This window comes from Mus caroli, unplaced genomic scaffold, assembly GCF_978045245.1.
Source record: "Mus caroli unplaced genomic scaffold, Mus_caroli_1 scaffold_5, whole genome shotgun sequence".
Classification (NCBI taxonomy): Eukaryota; Metazoa; Chordata; class Mammalia; order Rodentia; family Muridae; genus Mus; species Mus caroli.
The window spans coordinates 78,823,974-78,844,880 of record NW_028227260.1 but is presented as its reverse complement, the minus strand read 5'-3'; the positions used below and the strand labels follow the sequence as shown (position 1 = coordinate 78,844,880).

Here is a 20,907-nt window from a genome sequence, read left to right as displayed (position 1 = left end):
TATTTCCTTGCATTAAGAACTATTAGTCTGAAGTGAGGAAAAGACCATAGGCTTGGTGAGAGAATAGGAAATCAGGAAAAGGGGGGAATTAGTTTGGTCCTCTAGGAGCTAAGACCCATGACATTTACTCAAGAACCCAGATTCTGTCTTATGAGTTCTCAGTCTTGTTGATAAAATAATTTAAAAATGAACTGCGAAGGATGCTCAAGGTCCATTTTATCACAGAAAATACAAGTACAAAGAGGCTTTAAATCTTGGAAGGTACTCAGAGAAGAAAGATGAATCACACAATGGGGAAAGTCAAGCCTTTTGAATTAGCACCCAAGATAGCAGGGAGGCTCAGTCATAGCAATCTGTACACAGCTGAATTGTGTAGGTATATTTCAGAGGGTGAGATGTCTTCAGAAAGATTTAGAATGACAAGGCTGTCAGGATTTGAGCTGGTATCCAAAGAAGAGATAAAACGAAGGAATGCTAAAAAAAAATGCTAAAAAAAAAAAAAAAAAAAAAAAGTAGGCAGGCTTACCAGTGAGAACTGCAAACAATTGCATCAAGGGAGGGTATCCTGGTGTATTCGTTATTCATTATTTTATTAAGGGAATAATTATTCCTCCGATCATATAAGATTTCCATGGGTGTATCAGTTTTCCTGAGCTGGCATTACACATACGGCCTGCAGAGTTTCAAGCCAAACCATTTCCCAACACTGAGAGGGGAAAGATGTCATGACTTCCAACCCTTAACCATGAAGCTATTCATAATTGATATTCCTTGGCAAAAGAGTCTCACAGGGTATATAATCGACAAGTCTGAGTAGGCTTCATGCCCAGGAGTACTTAGCCAATACAAAATGAACTCAACAGTATTTTGGTAGATTTTTCAGTTTCATTTTGTTTTGTTTGGGTTTTTTGTTTTGATTTTTGTTCATTTTTTTGTTTGCATATTTGTCTCATTTGTATTTTGCTTATATATTTTAGTTCCCATTTCTCTGCTTTTGTTCAGGAACAGGGTGTGTGTTTGTCTTTCTTGTTTGTTTTCTTTGCTTGTTTTTGTTTTTGTTTTGTTTTGTTTTGTTTTGATTTAAGAGATACAGGGCATGGGGTTGGGTGGACAGAAGGAGGATATGGGAGAAATTGGGAGTAAAGAAAAACATGATCAGAATATATTTTATAGAAAGTTTCTTTTCAGAGAAGTAAATAATGAGAGAATAACAATGAGAACTAAATAAACCATTGAGGGTATGAGTCACATGATTTACTATTTGGTACATTTACAGGACAAGGAGGAAAATCTTGATGCTCTCATGCATTCCCTGTCTCTCGCCATGGTGCACTTCTGAGCTCTACTTTTCAGTTCCCTCAAGTATATCTGCCCTAAACCCAGCCACCCTGTTACCTGACCCATCATCAGATAAGCAACATGATTGTTTCATAGTTCTGGATCACATCTAGAACACCAAAATGGACTTGATTTTCACACCCTGGCAAGATATGGAATGTATCTACTTTGTGGATGGGAGCAGCTTCATACAAAATGGAAGTGGGTATGCAGGGGTATTCAGCGGTAGTGAACTTAGACTCTGTTACTTTTGGGATGATGTCATCACCCAGCTAGCACCTCCAAACATTGAGGTAAAACAGGTGGCCATTTCTACTGTGTTACTAGGTTCTTTCCTTGGCTGGCCAGAAATACTAGTGTAGGGGCCTCAGTCTTAATATTCTAAGATAAAAATCACAAGACCCTACAAATGGCTATAGATTCAGATATACAGGAGATAGAAAAGTCCATCACAGCCTTGCAGGATGTTTATATCTCCCTAATTTCTTACAGAACATCAGAGGCCTATACTTGCTGTTCCTCTAGGAGGGAAGATTCTGTATAGCTTTAGGGGAGGAATGTTGTTGCAATGTTGACCACTCAGGGGTGATCAAAGAATTCCTGGCCTTAGTCAGAAAGAGACTACAAGTCAAAAAAATAGAAAGAATAGTCTCAAGGTTGGTATGAGTGCCTCTTCAAGTGCTCTCCTTAGCTAACCACCCTTGTCTCTGCCCTGAGCAGTTCTTTATCCTACTGATGTTTGTTGGCATCAAGAACTAGCTTGGCAGATAGCTCCAAATTCAGGAATGTCACACATAGGTGACATATATTGCCAGGACAACCACATACCTTCCCAAATTCCACTTCCCACATTTACCTATGAACAAGTTTCTTCACAGCCTAAATAAAAGACAGACCTTTTCTCACTTTCCACCCCTTTTTCCTTTGTCTTTCTCTCTTTCCCCTCTTTGTCTCCAAATAAGCCTCTGCCATGCAAAACTGCTTTGGCCTGTTGTGGTCTGTCTGGACTCAAGCCACCATTCCAACATATCAATGTTGGCCTTGACTTATAGTCCCTGCATAATCAATGCTTTAGTTATGATCCTGAAACAACAATACCAGCCCAGGGAAACATCTCAAGGATTCAAGATGACCAATTTCTCGGTGTGTGTGTGTGGGGGGGGGGGGGATAAGAGGACAGACTGAATTAATGACAGGCTACAAATTGGCAGTTTGGGAGAGTAGGCCAAGATTTCTATTTCTAAGAACTGGGAAAGTCCAAGCAAGTCAGTTACTGGAAAAAATCCTAGGCCTCAGACAGCCAATCATAAACAGCCCCACCATCAGAAATTGCCCTGGCACCTGGCCTGAAGCAAGGGCAATGGGTCAGCAACAGTTTCCAGGCTAGCCCAGCATCAGTATCTACCCCAAACCCAACACCCACCAATGGTTCTGGAATATCCACAGAAATAAAGCCAACCATTTAAGATAGTGGGCACCTACCCCTACCTGGAATTCCCCTAATGTGCTTTAAATTGGGCCTGTGAGCTCACCTGGGTGTCTCAATATTGGTAATTGGTAGAACCCAACATGCTGGACTTCTGCAGAATAAGTTGCACTTTGATTTTGAAGAAGAAGAAGAAGAAGAAGAAGAAGAAGAAGAAGAAGAAGAAGAAGAAGAAGGAGGAGGAGGAGGAGGAGGAGGAGGAGGAGGAGGAGGAGGAGGAGGAGGAGGAGGAGGAGGAGGGAGGGGGGAGGCAAGGGCGAGGGAGAAGGAGGAGGGGGATGGGGAGGAGGAGGAGGAGGAGAAGGAGGGGGAGGGGAAGGAGGAGCAGGAGGAGGAGGAGGAGGGGGAGGAGGAGGAAGAGGAGGAGAAGGAGAAGGAGGAGGAGAGGAGGAGGAAGAGAAGGAGGAGGAGGAGGAGGAGGAGGAGGGAGGGGGGAGGCAAGGGCGAGGGAGAAGGAGGAGGGGGATGGGGAGGAGGAGGAGTAGGAGAAGGAGGGGGAGGGGAAGGAGGAGCAGGAGGAGGAGGAGGAGGGGGAGGAGGAGGAAGAGGAGGAGAAGGAGAAGGAGGAGGAGAGGAGGAGGAAGAGAAGGAGGAAGAGGAGGAGAAGGAGGAGGAGAAGGAGGAGGAGAAGGAGAAGGAGAAGGAGAAGAAAAATTAACAAAATAAATGTAAGTTCTTAGAGGGAAAAATCAATTATAAAGTCTTAGCTTTTCTTATTTGCCTCTTCTCAGAGATGCTACTATCTGTGCCATATATATATAATTGAGCACAGCATAACATATACACATGCATGGACAAACACTAAAATTATTGTCTGTATTAGGAACTTTAAATATAGTTCTCTCATACATTTTCCATATATGGCAAAAATTAAGTTAAAATACAATGCAAACTGTAGAGCTTAAGAAAATCATACACATGAAAATATGTTAGAATACAATTTATTATTGAACATTATAAAAGCAAAGTATAACTCTAGATATTATTTTCACGACAAAATACATGAGAAAGAAATCCAATTCCTGATACTTTTGGTTCTATTTTGGCTTTCTGCTTCATTTCCTGAAAGTCTAAATGTTAACTTTCTGGTGTATACTAGTGTACTGGTCTTCAGATGCATAAATTTCTTGAATCTGTTCTAGGAATCATTCATAACGCTCATCACTATTCTGATGTCTTTTATTAGAAATGCCTTCTATCCCAGGCATTTCCTGGTAAGCTTCAGGTGAACATTTCTCATCTTCACATATTTCTTGACATGTTTCAAGTGAATTTACTTCAGGCTTAGGTGTTATTTCCATTATTTTGTAAGAAGTTGTGGTTGCAGTGATATCTTTGTAAATCTCAGCGGAAGAGTATTCAGGTTCAACTGCTTCTTGTGTTAGGGGAAAATCATCTTTTGCTACAGCTCTTAATTGCAGATAGGAGAAGAAAACTTCAGGCATAATTGCTTCTAGATGTGGCTCAGTAGTGAATTTCTCTGATCCAGGTAATTTTTGGCATTTGTTGAGAAGATAGTTTTCAGGCACATATGATTTAGGAGATCCTGAGCATTCATACTTGTCAGATGTATCTTCAGATATTGTACAGGGTAGAGTTTTGGTAAACATTGTCTCTTCACATGATTCAGAAGAGAAAGCTGCATGTTCAGCCATGTCACTGCATATTTTTAAACCATATTCTTTAAGTACTGATATTTCTTGGCATAGTTTAGGATAGAGGTCTTCAGATTCAGTCAAATATTGGTTTGTTTCAGAAAAAGGGTTCAATACTGCTGTATCACGGTACCTAGCAGATTTTTCCCCATGTACAAAGCTATCCTGGTGTATTTCAAAACAGTATTCTGCAGGCATGTCTTTTGGAGATGAGGTTAAATATAAAAGGTCTTCTGTTTCAGAGTACTGGGTTTCTTTCTGGGCAGGTGCCACCTGTGTTTCCTTTTCTACTTGTAATAGAGACTCAGCCTTTGGTTCTGTACTTTGTTGTTTCTTTAAATCTTTGTGATTTGCATTCCGTAATCTCTGCCTCTTGTGAATCTTCTGTTCTTCAAGGTGCCATTGTAACATTTGCTTCTTTTGTGCTTCATGTTTTCTTTTTCTGAGTTGTTCTCTATTTCGTAAATGCCAAGATCCAATGACATCTGGCTCATAGGTCTTTTCTGGACCAGTGTCGGTTGTCTGGCAGAGTGTCACATGAGATTGGTCCTTCTGAAGGTCCATCTTACCACAGTAACTTCATAACTTTTGTGAGCAACTTGGGAGCTTTTGGATAGTCAGTGATCTTCCTGCTCTCTCCTTGTCCAAGCAGGGAATATTTCCATCACAAAGCCTTTGATGATGATGCTAGGAATGCAGATGAAATGACAGCATGCTTACTCATAATGGTAAGTAGCCCTACCAGAATGGTAACTGCACTATCTCACTTACTACTAACTTTAATAAACAGTTTTATGAAGCAAGAAGCAAATATATTTTTAAAAGTTATTGTGTTAAACACCCTATCTAAGAATCTCTACCCCTAGTACAGTACTGTAGTTTACTAGGACTCAAGGCAATAGCACTGGCCATGTGGCTTGAAAGTCTCCTAATTTCCCCTGTATCAAAATTATAATAGAAGTGTAAAAAGATGATAATGGCAGTTTTAGTATCACTAGTATCATATTCTTTTTTTTTTGTTGTTGAGAGTAAAATTATTTTAATGTTACCTGATACAGTGACAAAGGGAATAAAATGGTTGGCTTGCCCTCTCTCTCAGAGCTCACAATTGAATAGTTAACAGGTCTCAGCACAATCAGTTCTCTGGGCAAGAACTTTTGCTTCAGCCATGTTCAAAATGTTCATACCATCTCTCTTCTGAGTATCATGAAGTGAAATCATCTGCCATTCTGTAAATTGCTTTTCATAAACAGAGGGCCTGCACTCACCAGTCAGTTTGATAACTGTGCACATAGTACTCCTAGCAGCCAATGAGTAGAAATTGAAGAGAGAAAATGTGATAAATGACTTCAGTTCATTTTGATGCTAAAATGTATTGAACTATAATTTCCTTGATCACACTTCATGAGTTTACAGGGCACCCTAATGGTAAACCAAGAACTGAGGTCAGTGATTCTGTCCAGGTCATGCCATCTCCTGTGTTCTGAATAATCTGAACATCATTTTGATTCCAATGCATCAAACAGTGTCTAAAGCCATGGGTTCTGGGACCCCATGATGAATTCCCCCTTCCCCTTGACATTAATTTGTCTGTATCAAAAAGTAACCTTGTCCTATTTACTACCAACAGTGGCAAAGTTTGGTCTTCATTTCATAGACACAGCACATCCAACAATGAGGGCAGGGGACTGTTGCAAAGAAGATGGTCTTGGGCTGCCTTTTGGCCATGAGTATATCCATGAGGTCAGGATACAGCTGGAAAAAAATCTCTCCACCACAACACCATGCATGTCATCATAACAATCCAGAGGGGCAGGGTACAGATCTGCAGTCAACTTGCTGAGATTGGCCATGCATTGCAGAAGGTCCTTCAGTACAGGACTGGAGATGGTTGAGTTTGGAGAACTGAGAAAGGAATTTGGTACCACTCTTCTCCTCTTTGTCTGCCAATGTATCTGAAAATATGTCCCTGAGTTGATGCAGGTTAGTTGTAACTTGCAAAGATATCACATTTTTCCAAAGTAAAGTACAAAGCGATCCAGGAAGGACACAAACTGATGTGGGCATGGATCCAATTCATCGATATCGCTTGGATAGAAAACATTTAAGAACTCTCTCATAATACATAAAGGGAGGCCATAAATCTTGATTTTTGGACAGCATAGCCACAAAGAACCTTTTCTCAAAAGGTCTTTTCTCTGCTGGGCCCACTGCAGCAAGCATGCTTGGTGTTCAATTACAGGGTAGCAAAGTCTCAGGTCAGTGACTACCTTCACACCCCTCAGTGGTTTTCTAGAAATGCCCTCTTCTACTTTCTTCTCACTCCTAGTCTCTGCTGAGTGAACTTCATCCTCTCTTCCAGCCCATACATCACAGAAATGCTGGTGTACATCTCTCAACTCCAACACTTGAAGCTTGCAACTGAGACTAACATTTTGTGTCAGCACTATATCTATGCCATCGAGCACAGCTTGTAGCATCTCCACACCAGCAGTTTTAAGCAGTGCCCCCACAGGGAGGCAGGGAAAGGGCCAGGTTGCCACCATTGTCTTTATTATCTCTGTGTGTCTGCTATTGAAGGCCTCTATGAAGAGTGGTGGAACGAGCGTAATGGACAGGTACTCCAGATCAGAGAATTCTATGGAATTCTTCCTCAGCACTCCCTCCAGTGCCAGCTGCAGGAGTGTGGGAGGGTTGTAGGTGCTCATCCAGATAAATATTCAGTCAGAAGGAACAGTCTGAAGTCCAACTCCCACCAATCATCAGTAGCAGCTGTGAATGGAAGTCCAAGGATCTGGAGGTTGCTTAGTCCCACACGGCAAGCAGGCAAAGGAGAGAGAGAGTGAGCCTTCCTTCTTTAATGTACTTATATGGTCTCCAGAAGAAGGTATAGCCCAGATTAAAGGTGTGTGCCACCACATCTTTAATCCCAGATGATCTTGAACTCAGAGATCTCCCTGTCTTACTCTTCTGGAATCCATAGCCACTATGCCTCAAGATCTCCATACCAAGATTCAGGTCAGAAACTTCTATCTCCCAGCCGACCCATCCAGAAGGTCCAGTTATTTGAGGGTCTCGAGGGGACCTTCTCCTAAGAACCAAATTGGGGGATAGAGAGAGATGAGAATAACGACAAGGAAACATTCTGAGTTGCATCAAGGCTCCCTAGTATCATATTCTTAATAGACCAATTTGGGGGGTTAGAGTTGACATTATCTTATTATCCCTCCCTTTCTGATCACAATTCTTAAAGTCTTCCCTGGTGGTCTAGGAGTCAAAACTAGTTCTAAGTTAGGATTGGCTTTAACTAAGAAAAGCAAGGTAGGTACCTATGATTTGTAAACAACTCTGATAACAATTGCCTTTTTCTTTTTGTATTGTCTATTTCTTTAATTGTTATTGGCCATGTAAAGGTTATACAGCTTCATCATAAACTTTACTTTTAGAAAATCTGTAAGCATATAGTGTCTGGCCAGTGGTTTTTGAGCCAGTAAAAGCATTACTGGAGAAAGAAAACTGTTGTGAATCTCAGGAAATAAAACACATTAACCCCAAATCATTATCTTTTAGTTCTTATATGGATGAATAACTATTTATTTCAGATTTCTGGAAATACATATTAAAAATTTGACAGAATACTCAGTTATATAGTATTTATGATTGTAACCAAGCATCACTCTGATACTTACTCATTTAAAAGACACTATGAGGTTAAAAATTAGAAACTATTTTCTGTGACATTATTTAAAAATCATAATTCAAATGGTTCAATTGAACCTATAAGTTGCTATCTTACACTTGATTTCAACCCACAGTGTTCAAATACTTTATATAAGGAATGAATACATAAACAAACGGGTACTTAAAGGAATAGTGAGATCAATCAATGGTTACAAGTACATTCTGACCACAATACCCAGAGTAAGCTGGATTCCCAGGAGCTCTAATAGTCCCAGGATCATATGTGAGGAGGCCACAACATCTGACCCAAACCAGGAGTAACTGGGACCCCCTGAGCCAGTTGCATGGGTTCCTCCCAATATGAGCCAGTACCCTGAGCAGACCTTGGGCACTGGCTCTACAACAAGTCCTACAGCATCCAGAGAAAGCTCAAATCCTAGGATTATAAGATCATAATATAACATAGTCTCAGAGGCTTGGTCACACCAGCATTTCAGGATCCCAGAGACATCTTGACTCCCAGGAGCTCTTATACCCAGTATATCAGGATCACAGGATCACAAAGACAGCTGGACTCTGAGGAGTTCTGACATAACTGAAATAGCAAGAGGGACATGCTCCAATCAGAGACAGTGAGTACAAGTAGCACTAGAGATTTCCAGATGGTGAGAGGCAAGCATAAGAACATAAGCAACAGAAACCAAGGTTACCTGGCATTATCAGAACCCAGTTCCCCCACAACAGCAAGCCCTGGACACCCCAACACACCAGGAAAAAGCAAGATTCAGATTTAAAATTACTTCTCATGATAATGATAGAGGACTTTAAGAAGGACATGAATAACTCCCTTAAAGAAATACAGGAGAACACAGGTTAACAGGTAGAAGCCCTTAAAGAGGAAAAACAAAATATCTTTTAAAATTATAGGAAAATACAACCAAACAGGTGAAGTAATTGAACAAAATCATCCAGGATGTAAAAATGGAAATAAAAACACTGAAAAAATCACAAAGGGAGACAACCCAGGAGATAGAAAACCTAGGAAAGAAATCAGGAGAAATAGATGCAAGCATTACCAACAGAATACAAGGTATAGAAGAGAGAATCTCAGGTGCAGAAGATACCATAGAAAACATTGACACAACAGTCAAGAAAATGCAAACTGCATAAAGCTCCTAACCCAAAACATCCAGAAAATCCAAGACACAATGAGAACACCAACACTAAGAATAATAGGTGTAGAAGAGAGCGAACATTCCCAAATTGAAGGGAGGACTAGTAAATATCTTCAACAAAATTATAGAATAGAATGTCCCTAACCTAAAGAAAGAGATGCCCATGAGTATACAAGAAGCCTACTGAACCCCCAATAGACTAGTCCAGAAAAGAAACTGCTCCTGTCACATGATAGTCCAAACACAAAATGCACAAAACAAAGAAAGAATACTAAAAGCAGTAAGGGAAAAAAGTCAAGTAACATCTAAAGGCAGACCTATCAAAATTATACCAGATTTCTCAACAGAGACTATAAATGCAAGAATAATCTGGGCAGATTATCATACAAACCCTAAGAGAATGCAAATGCCAGCCCAGGCTAATATACTCAGCAAAACCCTAAATTACCATAAATGGAGAAAAAAAACGATATTCCTTGACAAAAACAAATTTCCACAATATCTTTCCACAAACTGCACCTTACAAAGGATAATAGATGGAAAACTCCAACACAAGGAGGGAAACTACACCCTATTAAAATAAAGAAAATATCTTCTTCCAACAAACTTGAAGATAGCCTCACAAACATAATTCCACCTCTAATAACAAAACTACCAGGAAACAACAATCATGTTTCCAAAATATCTCTTAACATCAATGGAAAAATTTCCCAATAAAAAGAAATAGACTAACAGACTGGATATATAAATAGGACCCAGCATTTTGCCACATTCTGGAAACACACCTCAGTGACAAAGACACTACCTCAGAGTAAAGGGCTGGAAATATTTTTTCCAAGTAAATGGTTCCAAGAAACAATCAAATAAAATCAACTTTCAACTGAAAGTTAACAAAAAAAGATAAGGAAGGATTCGTCATAATCCTCAAAGGAAAAAATCTACCAAGATGAACTCTCAATTCTGAACATATATGCTCCAAATGAAAGGGCATCCACATTCATAAAAGAAACTTTACTAAAGCTCAAAGAACACATTGCACCTTACACAATAATAGTGGGAGAATTTAACACCCAACTCTCAGCAAAGGACAGATCATGCAAACAGAAACTCAACAGAGACACAGTGAAACTAACAGAAGTTATGAGCCAAATGGATTAACAGATATCTATAGAACATTTCATCCTAAAACAAAAGAATAGACCTTCTTCATACCACCTCATGGTACCTTCTCTAAAATTGACCATATAATTGGTCATAAAACAGGCCTCAACAAATACAAGAAGACTGAAATAATCCCATGCATCCTATCAAATCACCACAGACTGAGGCTGGTTTTCAATAACAACAAAAACAATGGAAAGCCCACATACACGTCAAAATTGAATAATATTCTACTCAATGATAACTTGGTCAGGGAAGAAATAAAGAAAGAAATTAAAGACTTTTAGAATTTAATGAAAATGAAGACATATCATAACAAACTTTTGTGACACAATGAAAGAAATGCTAAGAGGAAAACTCATAGCTCTAAGTGCCTCCAAAAAGAAACTGGAGAGAGCATACACTACCAGCTGAACAGCACAACTGAAAACTCTAGAACAAAAATAATCTAATAAATCCAAGAGGAGTACACAGCAAGAAATAATCAAACTCCGGACAGAAATAAACTAAATAGAAACAAAAAGATCTATACAAATATTCAACAAACCCAGGCGCTACTTCTTTGAGAAAATCAACATGATAGATAAACCCTTAGCCAGAATAACCAGATGGCACAAAAATAATATCAAAATTAATAAAATCAGAACGGAAAAGAGAGCCATAACAACAGAAGCCCAAAGAAATTAAAACAAAATCATCAGATCCTACTTCAAAGTCTATACTCCACAAAATTAGAAAATCTGTATAAAATGGACAATTTTCTAGACAGATACCAGGTACCAAGTTTAAATCAGGATCAGATGAAGCATCTAAACAGTCCCATATGGAAATAGAAGGAGTCATTAAAAGTATCCCAAACAAAAACAAAACAACAACAACAACAACAAAAATGTCCAGGACTAGAATTCTATTAAACACTCAAAGAAAACATAATGGAAATTCTCTTTAAATTATTGAAGGTAGTTGAATAAAATAGGAACAGAAGGATCACTACTATCCCAAAAGTCCCTTAGTTTATTATTTTTCATTTTTTTTCATTTTTTATTAGGTATTTTCCTCATTTACATTTCCAATGCTATCCCAAAAGTCCCCCATACCCACCCCCACACTCCCCAACTCACCCACTCCACCTTTTTGGCCCTGGCATCCCCCTGTACTGGGGCATATAAAGTTTGCAAGTCCAATGGGCCTCTCGTTCCAGTGATGGCCTACAAGGCCATCTTTTGAAACATATGCAGCTAGAGACAAGAGCTCGAGGGTGCTGGTTAGTTCATATTGTTGTTCCACCTATAGAGTTGCAGTTCCCTTTAGTTCCTTGGGTGCTTTATCTAGCTCCTCCATTGGGGGCCCTGTGATGCATTCAATAGCTGACTGTGAGCATCCACTTCTGTGTTTGCTAGGCCCCTGCATAGTTTCACAAGAGACAGCTATATCTGCGTCATTTCAGCAAAATCTTGCTAGTGTATGCAACAGTATCAGTGTTTGGAAGCTAATCGTGGGATGGATCCCTGAATATGGCAATCACTAGATGGTCCATTCTTTTGTCACAGCTCCAAATTTTGTCTCTGTAACTCCTTCCATGGGTGTTTTGTTCCCAATTCTAAGAAGGGGCAAAGTGTCCAACAATTTGGTCTTCGTTCTTCTTGACTTTCATGCATTTAGCAAATTGTATTTTATATCTTGGGTATCCTAAGTTTCTGGGCTATTTTCCACTTATCAGTGAGTACATATTGTGTGAGTTCCGTTGTGATTGGGTTACCTCATTCAGATGATGCCCTCCAGGTCCATCCATTTGCCCTCGAATTTCATAAATTCATTCTTTTTAATAGCTGAGTAGTACTCCATTGTGTAAATGTACCACATTTTCTGTATCCATGCCACTGTAGAGGGGCATCTGGGTTCTTTCCAGCTTCTGGCTATTATAAAAAAGGCTGCTATGAACATAGTGAAGCATGTGTCCTTCTTACCGGTTGGGACACCTTCTGGATATACGCACAGGAGAGGTGTTGCTGGATCCTCCCGAAGTAGTATGTCCAATTTTCTGAGGAACTGCCAGATTGATTTCCAGAGTGGTTGCAATCCCACCAACAATGGAGGAGTGTTCCTCTTTCTCAACATCCTCTCCAGCATCTGCTGTCACCTGAATTTTTGATCTTAGCCATTCTGACTGGTGTGAGATGGAATCTCAGGGTTGTTTTGTTTTGCATTTCCCTGATGATTAAGGATGTTGAACCTTTTTTCAGGTGCTTTCTGCCATTCTGTATTCCTCAGGTGAGAATTCTTTGTTCAGTTCTGAGCCCCAATTTTTAATAGGGTTATTGGATTTTATGGAGTCCACCTTCTTGAGTTCTTTATATATATTGGATATTAGTTCCCTATCCAATTTGGGATAGGTAAAGATCCTTTCCCAATCTGTTGGTGGTCTTTTTGTCTTATTGATGGTGTTTTTTGCCTTGCAGAAGCTTTGCAATTTTATGAGGTCCCATTTATCGATTCTCGATTTTACAGCACAAGCCATTGCTGTTCTATTCAGGAATTTCCCCCCTGTACCCATATCTTAGAGGCTTTTCCCTACTTTCTCCTCTATAAGGTTCAGTGTCTCTGGTTTTATGTGGAGTTCCTTAATCCACTTAGATTTGACCTTAGTACAAGGAGATAGAAATGGATCAATTCGCAATCTTCTACATGATAACAACCAGTTGTGCCAGCACCATTTGATGAAAATTCTGTCTTTTTCCCACTGGATGGTTTTAGCTCCCCTGTGAAAGACCAACTGAACATAGGGGTGTGGGTTCATCTCTGAATCTTCAATTCTATTCCATTGGTCTACTTGTCTGTCCCTATACCAGTACCATGCAATTTTTATCACAATTGCTCTGTAGTACAGCTTTAGGTCAGGCATGGTGATTCCACCAGAGGTTCTTTTATCCTTGAGAAGAGTTTTTGCTATCCTAGGTTTTTTGTTATTTCAGATGTATCTGCCGATTGCCCTTTCTAATTCGTTGAAGAATTGAGTTGGAAGTTTGATGGGGATTGCATTGAATCTGTACATTGCTTTTGGCAAGATAGCCATTTTTACTATATTGATCATGCCAATCCATGAGCATGGGAGATTTTTCCATCTTCTGAGATCTTCTTTAATTTCTTTCTTCAGAGACATGAAGTTCTTATCATACAGATCATTCTCTTCCTTAGTTAGAGTCACACCAAGGTATTTTATATTATTTGTGGCTATTGAGAAGGGTGTTGTTTCCCTAATTTCTTTCTCAGCCTGTTTATCCTTTGTGTACAAAAATGCCATTGACTTGTTTGAGTTAATTTTATATCCAGCTACTTCATTGAAGCTGTTTATCAGGCTTAGGAGTTCTCTGGTGGAATTTTTAGGGTCACTTATATATACTATCATATCATCTGTAAAAATTGATATTTTGATTTCTTCCTTTCCAATTTCTATCCCCTTGATCTCCTTTTATTGTCAAATTGCTCTGGCTAGGACTTCAAGTACAATGTTGAATAGGTAGGGAGAGAGTGAACAGCCTTGTCTAGTCCCTGAATTTAGTGGGATTGCTTCCAGCTTGTCACCATTTACTTAGATGTTGGCAACTGGTTTGTTGTAGATTGCTTTTATCATGTTTAGGTATGGGTCTTGCATTCCTGATCTTTCCAAGATTTTTATCATGAATGGGTGTTGGATTTTGTCAAATGCTTTCTCAGCATCTAACAAGATAATCATGTGGTTTTTGTCTTTGAGTTTGTTTATATCCTGGATTATGTTGATGGATTTCCATATATTGAACCATCCCTGCATCCCTGGGATGAAACCTACTTGGTCAGGATGGATGATTGTTTTGATGTGTTCTTGGATTCGGTTAGCGAGAACTTTATTGAGGATTTTTCATCAATATTCATAAGGGATATTGGTCTGAAGTTCTCTATCTTTGTTGGGTCTTTTTGTGGTTTAGGTATCAGAGTAATTGTGGCTCCATAGAATGAATTAGGTAGTGTACCTTCTGTTTCTATTTTGTGGAATAGTTTGTGAAGAACTCGGATTAGATCTTCTTTGAATGTCTGATAGAACTCTGCACTAAACCCATCTGGTCCTGGACTTTTTTTGGTTGGAAGACTATTAATGACTGCTTCTATTTCTTTGGGGGATACAGGGCTGTTTACATCATTAACCTGATCTTGATTCAACTTTAGTAACTGGTATCTGTCTAGAAACTTGTCCATTTCATCTAGGTTCTCCAGTTTTGTTGAGTATATCCTTTTGTAGAAGTATCTGATGTCGTTTTGGATTTCTTCAGGATCTGTCGTTATGTCTCCCTTTTCATTTCTGACTTTGTTAATTAGAATGCTTTCCCTGTGCCCTCTAGTGAGTCTGGCTAAGGGTTTATCTATCTTGTTGATTTTCTCAAAGAACCAGCTCCTCCTTTGGTTGATTCTTTGAATAGTTCTTTTTGTTTCCACTTGGTTGATTTTGCCCCTGAGTTTGATTATTTCCTGCTGTCTACTCTTCTTGGGTGAATTTGCTTCCTTTTGTTCTAGAGCTTTTAGGTGTGTTGTCCAGCTGCTAATGTGTGCTCTCTCTAGTTTCTTTTTGGAGGCACTCAGAGCTATGAGTTTTCCTCTTAGAAATGCTTTCATTGTTTCCCATAATTTTGGGTATGTTGTGGCTTCATTTTCATTGAACTCTAAAAAGTCCTTAATTTCTTTCTTTATTCCTTCCTTGACCAAGGTACCATTGAGAAGAATGTTGTTCAGTTTCCACATGAATGTTGTCTTTCTATTATTTATTTTGTTATTGAAGATCAGCCTTAGTCCATGGTGATCTGATAGAATGCATGGGACAATTTCAATACTTTTGTATCTGTTGAGGCTTGTTTTGTGACCAATTATGTGGTCAATTTTGGAGAAGGTACCATGAGGTGCTGAGAAGAAGGTATATCCTTTTGTTTTAGGATAAAATGTTCTGTAGATATCTGTCAGATCCATTTGTTTCATAACTTCTGTTAGTTTCACTGTGTCCCTGTTTAGTTTCTGTTTCCATGATCCTTCCATTGGTGAAAGTGGTTTGTTGAAGTCTCCCACTATTATTGTGTGAGGTGCAATGTATGCTTTGACCTTTACTAAAGTTACTTTAATGAATGTGGCTGCCCTTGCATTTGGAGCATAGATATTCAGAATTGAGAGTTCCTCTTGGAAGATTTTAACTTTGATGAGTATGTACTGCCCCTCCTTGTCTTTTTTGATGACTTTGGTTTGGAAGTCAATTGTATTAGATATTAGAATGGCTACACCAGCTTGTTTCTTCATACCATTTGCTTGAAAAATTGTTTTCCAGCCTTTTATTCTGAGGAAGTGTCTATCTTTTTTTCTCTGAGTTGAGTTTCCTATAAGCAGCAAAATGTTGGGTCTTGTTTGTGTAGCCAGTTTTTTTGTCTATGTCTTTTTATTGGGGAGTTGAGTCCAATGATATTAAGAGATATTAAGGAAAAGTAATTGTTGCTTCCTGTTATTTTTGTTGTTAGAGTTGGCAATCTGTTCTTGTGGCTGTCTTCTTTTAGGTTTGTTGAGGGATTACCTTCTTGCTTTTTCTAGGGCATGGTTCCCGTCCTTGTATTGGTTTTTTTCTGTTAATATCCTTTGAAGGGCTGGATTCATAGAAAAATAATGTGTGAATTTGGTTTTGTCTTGGAATACTTTGTTTTCTCCATCTATGGTAATTGAGAGTTTGGCTGGGTATAGTAGCCTGGGCTGGCATTTGTGTTCTTTTAGTGTCTGTATAACATCTGTCCAGGCTCTTCTGGCTTTCATAGTCTCTGGTGAAAAATTTGGTGTAATTCTGATAGGCTTGCCTTTATATGTTACTTGAACTTTTTCCCTTACTGCTTTTAGTATTCTATCCTTATTTATTGTATTTGTTGTTCTGATTATTATGTGTTGGGAGTAATTTCTTTCTTGTCCAGTCTATTTGGAGTTCTGTAGGCTTCTTGTATGTTCATGAGCATCTGTTTCTGTAGGTTTGGGAAGTTTTCTTCTATAATTTTGTTGAAGATATTTGCTGGCCCTTTAAGTTGAAAATCTTCATTCTCATCCACTTCTATTATCCGTAGGTTTGGTCTTCTCATTGTGTCCTGAATTTCCTGGATGTTTTGAGTTAGGATCTTTTTGCATTTTCCATTTTCTTTAATTGTTGTGCCGATGTTCTCTATGGAATCTTCTGCACCTGAGATTCTCTCTTCCATCTCTTGTATTCTGTTGCTGATGCTGGTATCTATGGTTCCAGATTTTATTCCTAGGGTTTCTATCTCCAGCGTTGCCTCACTTTGGGTTTTCTTTATTGTGTCTACTTCCCTTTTTAGGTCTAGTATGGATTTGTAGAGCATTCACAAATTCATTTGGAATAACAAAATACTCAGGATGGCAAAAATTCTCAACAATAAAAGATATTCTGGGGGAATCACCATCCCTGACATTAAACTGTACTACACAGCAATTGTGATAAAAACAACAACAACAAACAAATAAACAAACAAAAACTGCAAGGTGTTGGTACAGAAAAAGGGTGGAAGATCAATGGAATAGAATTGAAGACCCAGAAATGAACACACACATACCTATGGTCACGTGATCTCCAGTGGAAAAAAGAGCATTTTCAACAAATGGTGCTGGTTCAACTGGTGGTCGCCAAGTAGAAGAATGCTAATTGATGCATTCTTATCTCCTTGTACAAAGCTCAAGTCCACGTGGATCAAGGAACTCCACATCAAGCCAGATACACTGAAACTAAAGAAGATAAGTGGGGAAAAACTTTGAATACATGGGCACAAGTAAATAGTTCCTGAACATAAATCCAATGGCTTATGCTCTAAGGTCAAGAATTCACAAAAAGGATCTCATAAAATTGCAAAGCTTCTGTAAGGGAATGGATACTGTCAACAGGACAAAATGGCAATCAACAGATTGGGAAAAGATCTTTACTAATCCTACATCCGATAGGGAGCTAATATTCAATATATACAATGAATTCAAAAATTAGACTGCAGACAATCAAATAACCCTGTTAAAAATATGGTTCAGAGATCAACAAAAATTTTCAACTGAGGAAACTCAGATGGCTGAGAAGCACCTAACTAAATGTTCAACATTCTTAATCATCAGGGAAATATAAATCAAAACAACCCTGAGATTCCACCTCAAACCGGTCAGAATGGCTAAGATGAAAAATTCAGATAACGCTGGTGAGGATGTGGAGAAAGAGGAACACTCCTCCATTTTTGGTGGGATTGCAAGCTTGTACAACTACTCTGGAAATCAGTCTTTTGGTTCCTCAGAGAATTGGACATAACATTCCCTGAGGACTCAGCTATACCACTTCTCGGCATATACCCAAAAGATGTTCCAACATATAACAAGGACACATACTCCATTATGTTCATAGCGACCTTATATTTAATAGTCAGAAGCTGGAAAGATCCCTGATGTCCTTCAACAGAGAAATAGATAAAATGTGGTACATTTACATAATGGAGTACTACTCAGCTATTAAAAACAATGTCTTCATGAAATTCTTAATCAAATGGATGGAAGTAGAAAATATCTTCCTGAATGAGGTAACCTAATCACAAAAGAACACACAGGGTATGTACTCGCTGATAAGTTGATATAAGCTCAAAAGTTGAAAATACTCAAGATACAATTCACAGACCATATGAAGCTCAAGAAGAAGGAAGACCAAAGTGTGGTTGCTTCAGTCCTTCTTAGAAAGAGTAACAAAATACTCACAGGAGCAAGTATGGAACAGAGACTGAAGGAAAGGCCATCCAGAGACTGCCCCACCTGGGGATACATCCCATATAGTCACCAAACATAGACACTATTGTGGGTGCCCAGAAGTGCAAACTTACAGAAGCCTGATATAGCTGTCTCCTGGGAGCCTTGCCAGAGCCTGGCATATACATAGGCAGATGCTCACAACCATGACCAAGACCACTCAGTCAGTCACCAGGTTCTCCAGCATGGGAGTGATGATTAAAAAGAAAAAAGACAGACAACATTGTAGCATGACCCCAGTCAATTCTGAGTCTGGAGGCAAATTTAATATTTTCAGTCCACTTTTTATACCATTTTAATTACATGCAAGTATTTTGGGCGAGCAGTACAATAAGGAACTAACCAAGCAGTAAAGTCCTGTAATTACTCCCATGACAGTTGTTTAAAAGGGCTTGTCATAATGACCGAAATACTTGAGCCCACTTCCTTGTCCAAGCCCAAAATCTTGCCTGAAGCCTAGGTTCTTCTGTTCCACCCTAAGACTAAAATTATTGCCTTACTCTACTTCCCTACTACAGCCTAAAGTTAGATTCTTGCCGAAACTTACTTCCTTATTGTGCTCTAATGCCAGATTCCTGCCTGAGCTTACTTCCAATATGAGATTCCTGCCTGAAGCCCATTTCCTTGTCCTTGGCCAATGTCAGACTCCTGCCATGCAGTATGGGAAAAGGCTTTCCACACAGCCAGTAATTGAATTATCACAGGATCCTCTATGGAGGAGTTAGAGAAAAAAATGAAGGAGCTGAAGGGGTTTGCAACCCCATAGGAAGAACAACAATATCAGCCAACCAGAGCTTCCAGGATCTAAACCACCAACGACAGAGTGCACATGGAGGGACCCATGGCTCCAGCTGCATATGTAGCAGAGGATGTACTAGTCAGTCATCAATGGGAGGAGAGGCCCTTGGTCCTGTGAAGGCTCAATGCCCCCATGTAGTGGAATGTGAGAGCAGGGAAGTGGAAGTGTGCAGGTGTGTGGCAGTATACCCTCATAGAAGCAGGAGGAGGCAGGATGGGATAGCGGCTTTCTGAGGGGACATATGGAAAGTGGATAACACTTGAAATATAAATAATTAAAATATCTAGTAATAAAAAATGAAAAAAGGACATTTTTCTTAAATCTTAAGCAACTTAAGTTTAATTATGAGATTATTATTACTTAGTCTTCAACTCCATAAGAGACCTAAGAAGAAATATATACTACCAGGAAGTTTAGTCTGGCATATTCATTTACTATAGATATGGCAGAGTAGCTAGATGTCTAGATAGTCACCAAATATTTATTTGTGACATAGGAGCATCCATCTTTAGCTATATAGCCCAGAATATTTGACCTACTTTTCTGTGTAGCATGAATCATAAAAGTCTGTTTATGCTGCCTTGGCAAACTCAGCAGTGGATGTCTCTTCACCGTGTTTGAACATTTTGGGTAGTATGCTCTCAACCTTGGAAACAAAGGCAATTTTTTGCTTGGTGGCTAAACAAACTCCCTATGGAGGTTCTTTGATGCTCATCATCTTTGATGATGGGAGTTGCCAATAGCAGACCTGTCTTATTGCCATAAACGTTTTTTAATAAAAACTCTTTAAATCTCCCCAAAATGAAATGTAAATTCATTAAAATGTCCAATAAAAAATAGAAAGAAAAAAAAAGTACATACTGTATGGTTGTAGCTTTTTTATAAAAAAATCAAGTGTCCATAGATCTGTGGGTGTAAGGACTGCACAGGAAACAGGGTCCTCAATGAAGGAGCTAGAGAAAGGACACAAGGAGCCCAATAGGTGGAACAACAATATGAACTAGCCAGTACCCCTAGAGTTTCCAGGGATTAAATCACCAACCAAAGAGTACACATGGTGGGACTCATGGCTCAAGCTGCATATGTAGCAGAGGATGGCCTAGTCGTTCATCAGTGGGAGGAGAGGCCCTTGGTATTGTGAAGGCTCTATGACCCAGTGTAGGAGAATGCCAGGGCCAGGAAGTTGGAGTGGGTGGGTCGGGGAGCAGGGGGAGGGGGAGGGGATAGGGGACTTTCAGAGGGGAAACTAGGAAAGGGGATAATATTTGAAATGTAAGTAAAGAAAGTATCTTTAAAAAAACTGCACAGGAAGACCAATAGAGTCAACTAATCTGAACCCTTGAGGCTCTCACACTCTGAACCACTAACCAAAGAATATATACATGCTGGACCTTAGACTCCCTATGTTGCAGATGTGCTTCTTGGTCTTCATGTGTGTCCCGAACAACTGGGGCAGGAGTAATACCAAAACCTGTTGTCTGTCCTTGGGATATGTTTTTCTAGATGAACTGCCTTGTCTGACCTCAATGGGAGAGGAAGCACCTAGCCTTGCAGAGACTTGAAGTGCCAGGGTGGTAGGCTACCCAGGGAGACTGCTACCAGCTCAAAGGAGAAGGGAGGGATGAGAGAAGGATTGTGGGAGGGGATGAGTAGGAGGGGGTCAGTGAGAAGAATGTGAAGTGAATAAGTAAAAAAAAAAAATCAAAATTAAATTAAATTTGAAAGGTGGATACTACCGATGCAGAGGCTCTTAGTTTGGTTCCCAGACCCATGTTAGTT

At 39.4% G+C, this 20,907-nt stretch overlaps 1 protein-coding gene and 1 pseudogene across 1 annotated transcript; both read right to left on the bottom strand.

Annotated features, from left to right (window-relative positions):
* Nucleotides 1-3,969: 3,969 nt before the first annotated feature.
* LOC110286275 (hemogen-like) lies at nt 3,970-5,043 on the bottom strand. Its single transcript, XM_021152718.1, has one exon. It carries the CDS (start codon nt 5,041-5,043, stop codon nt 3,970-3,972), a length of 1,074 nt encoding a protein of 357 aa, XP_021008377.1.
* Nucleotides 5,044-5,722: 679 nt separating this feature from the next.
* LOC110286190 (PRAME family member 22-like) lies at nt 5,723-7,187 on the bottom strand (annotated as a pseudogene).
* Between the last annotated feature and the right edge of the window lie 13,720 nt (nt 7,188-20,907).

Bases quoted from the DNA above. Each gene is read 5' to 3' on its own strand.
- LOC110286275 (XM_021152718.1), bottom strand. From the start codon at position 5,043: ATGGACCTTCAGAAGGACCAATCTCATGTGACACTCTGCCAGACAACC.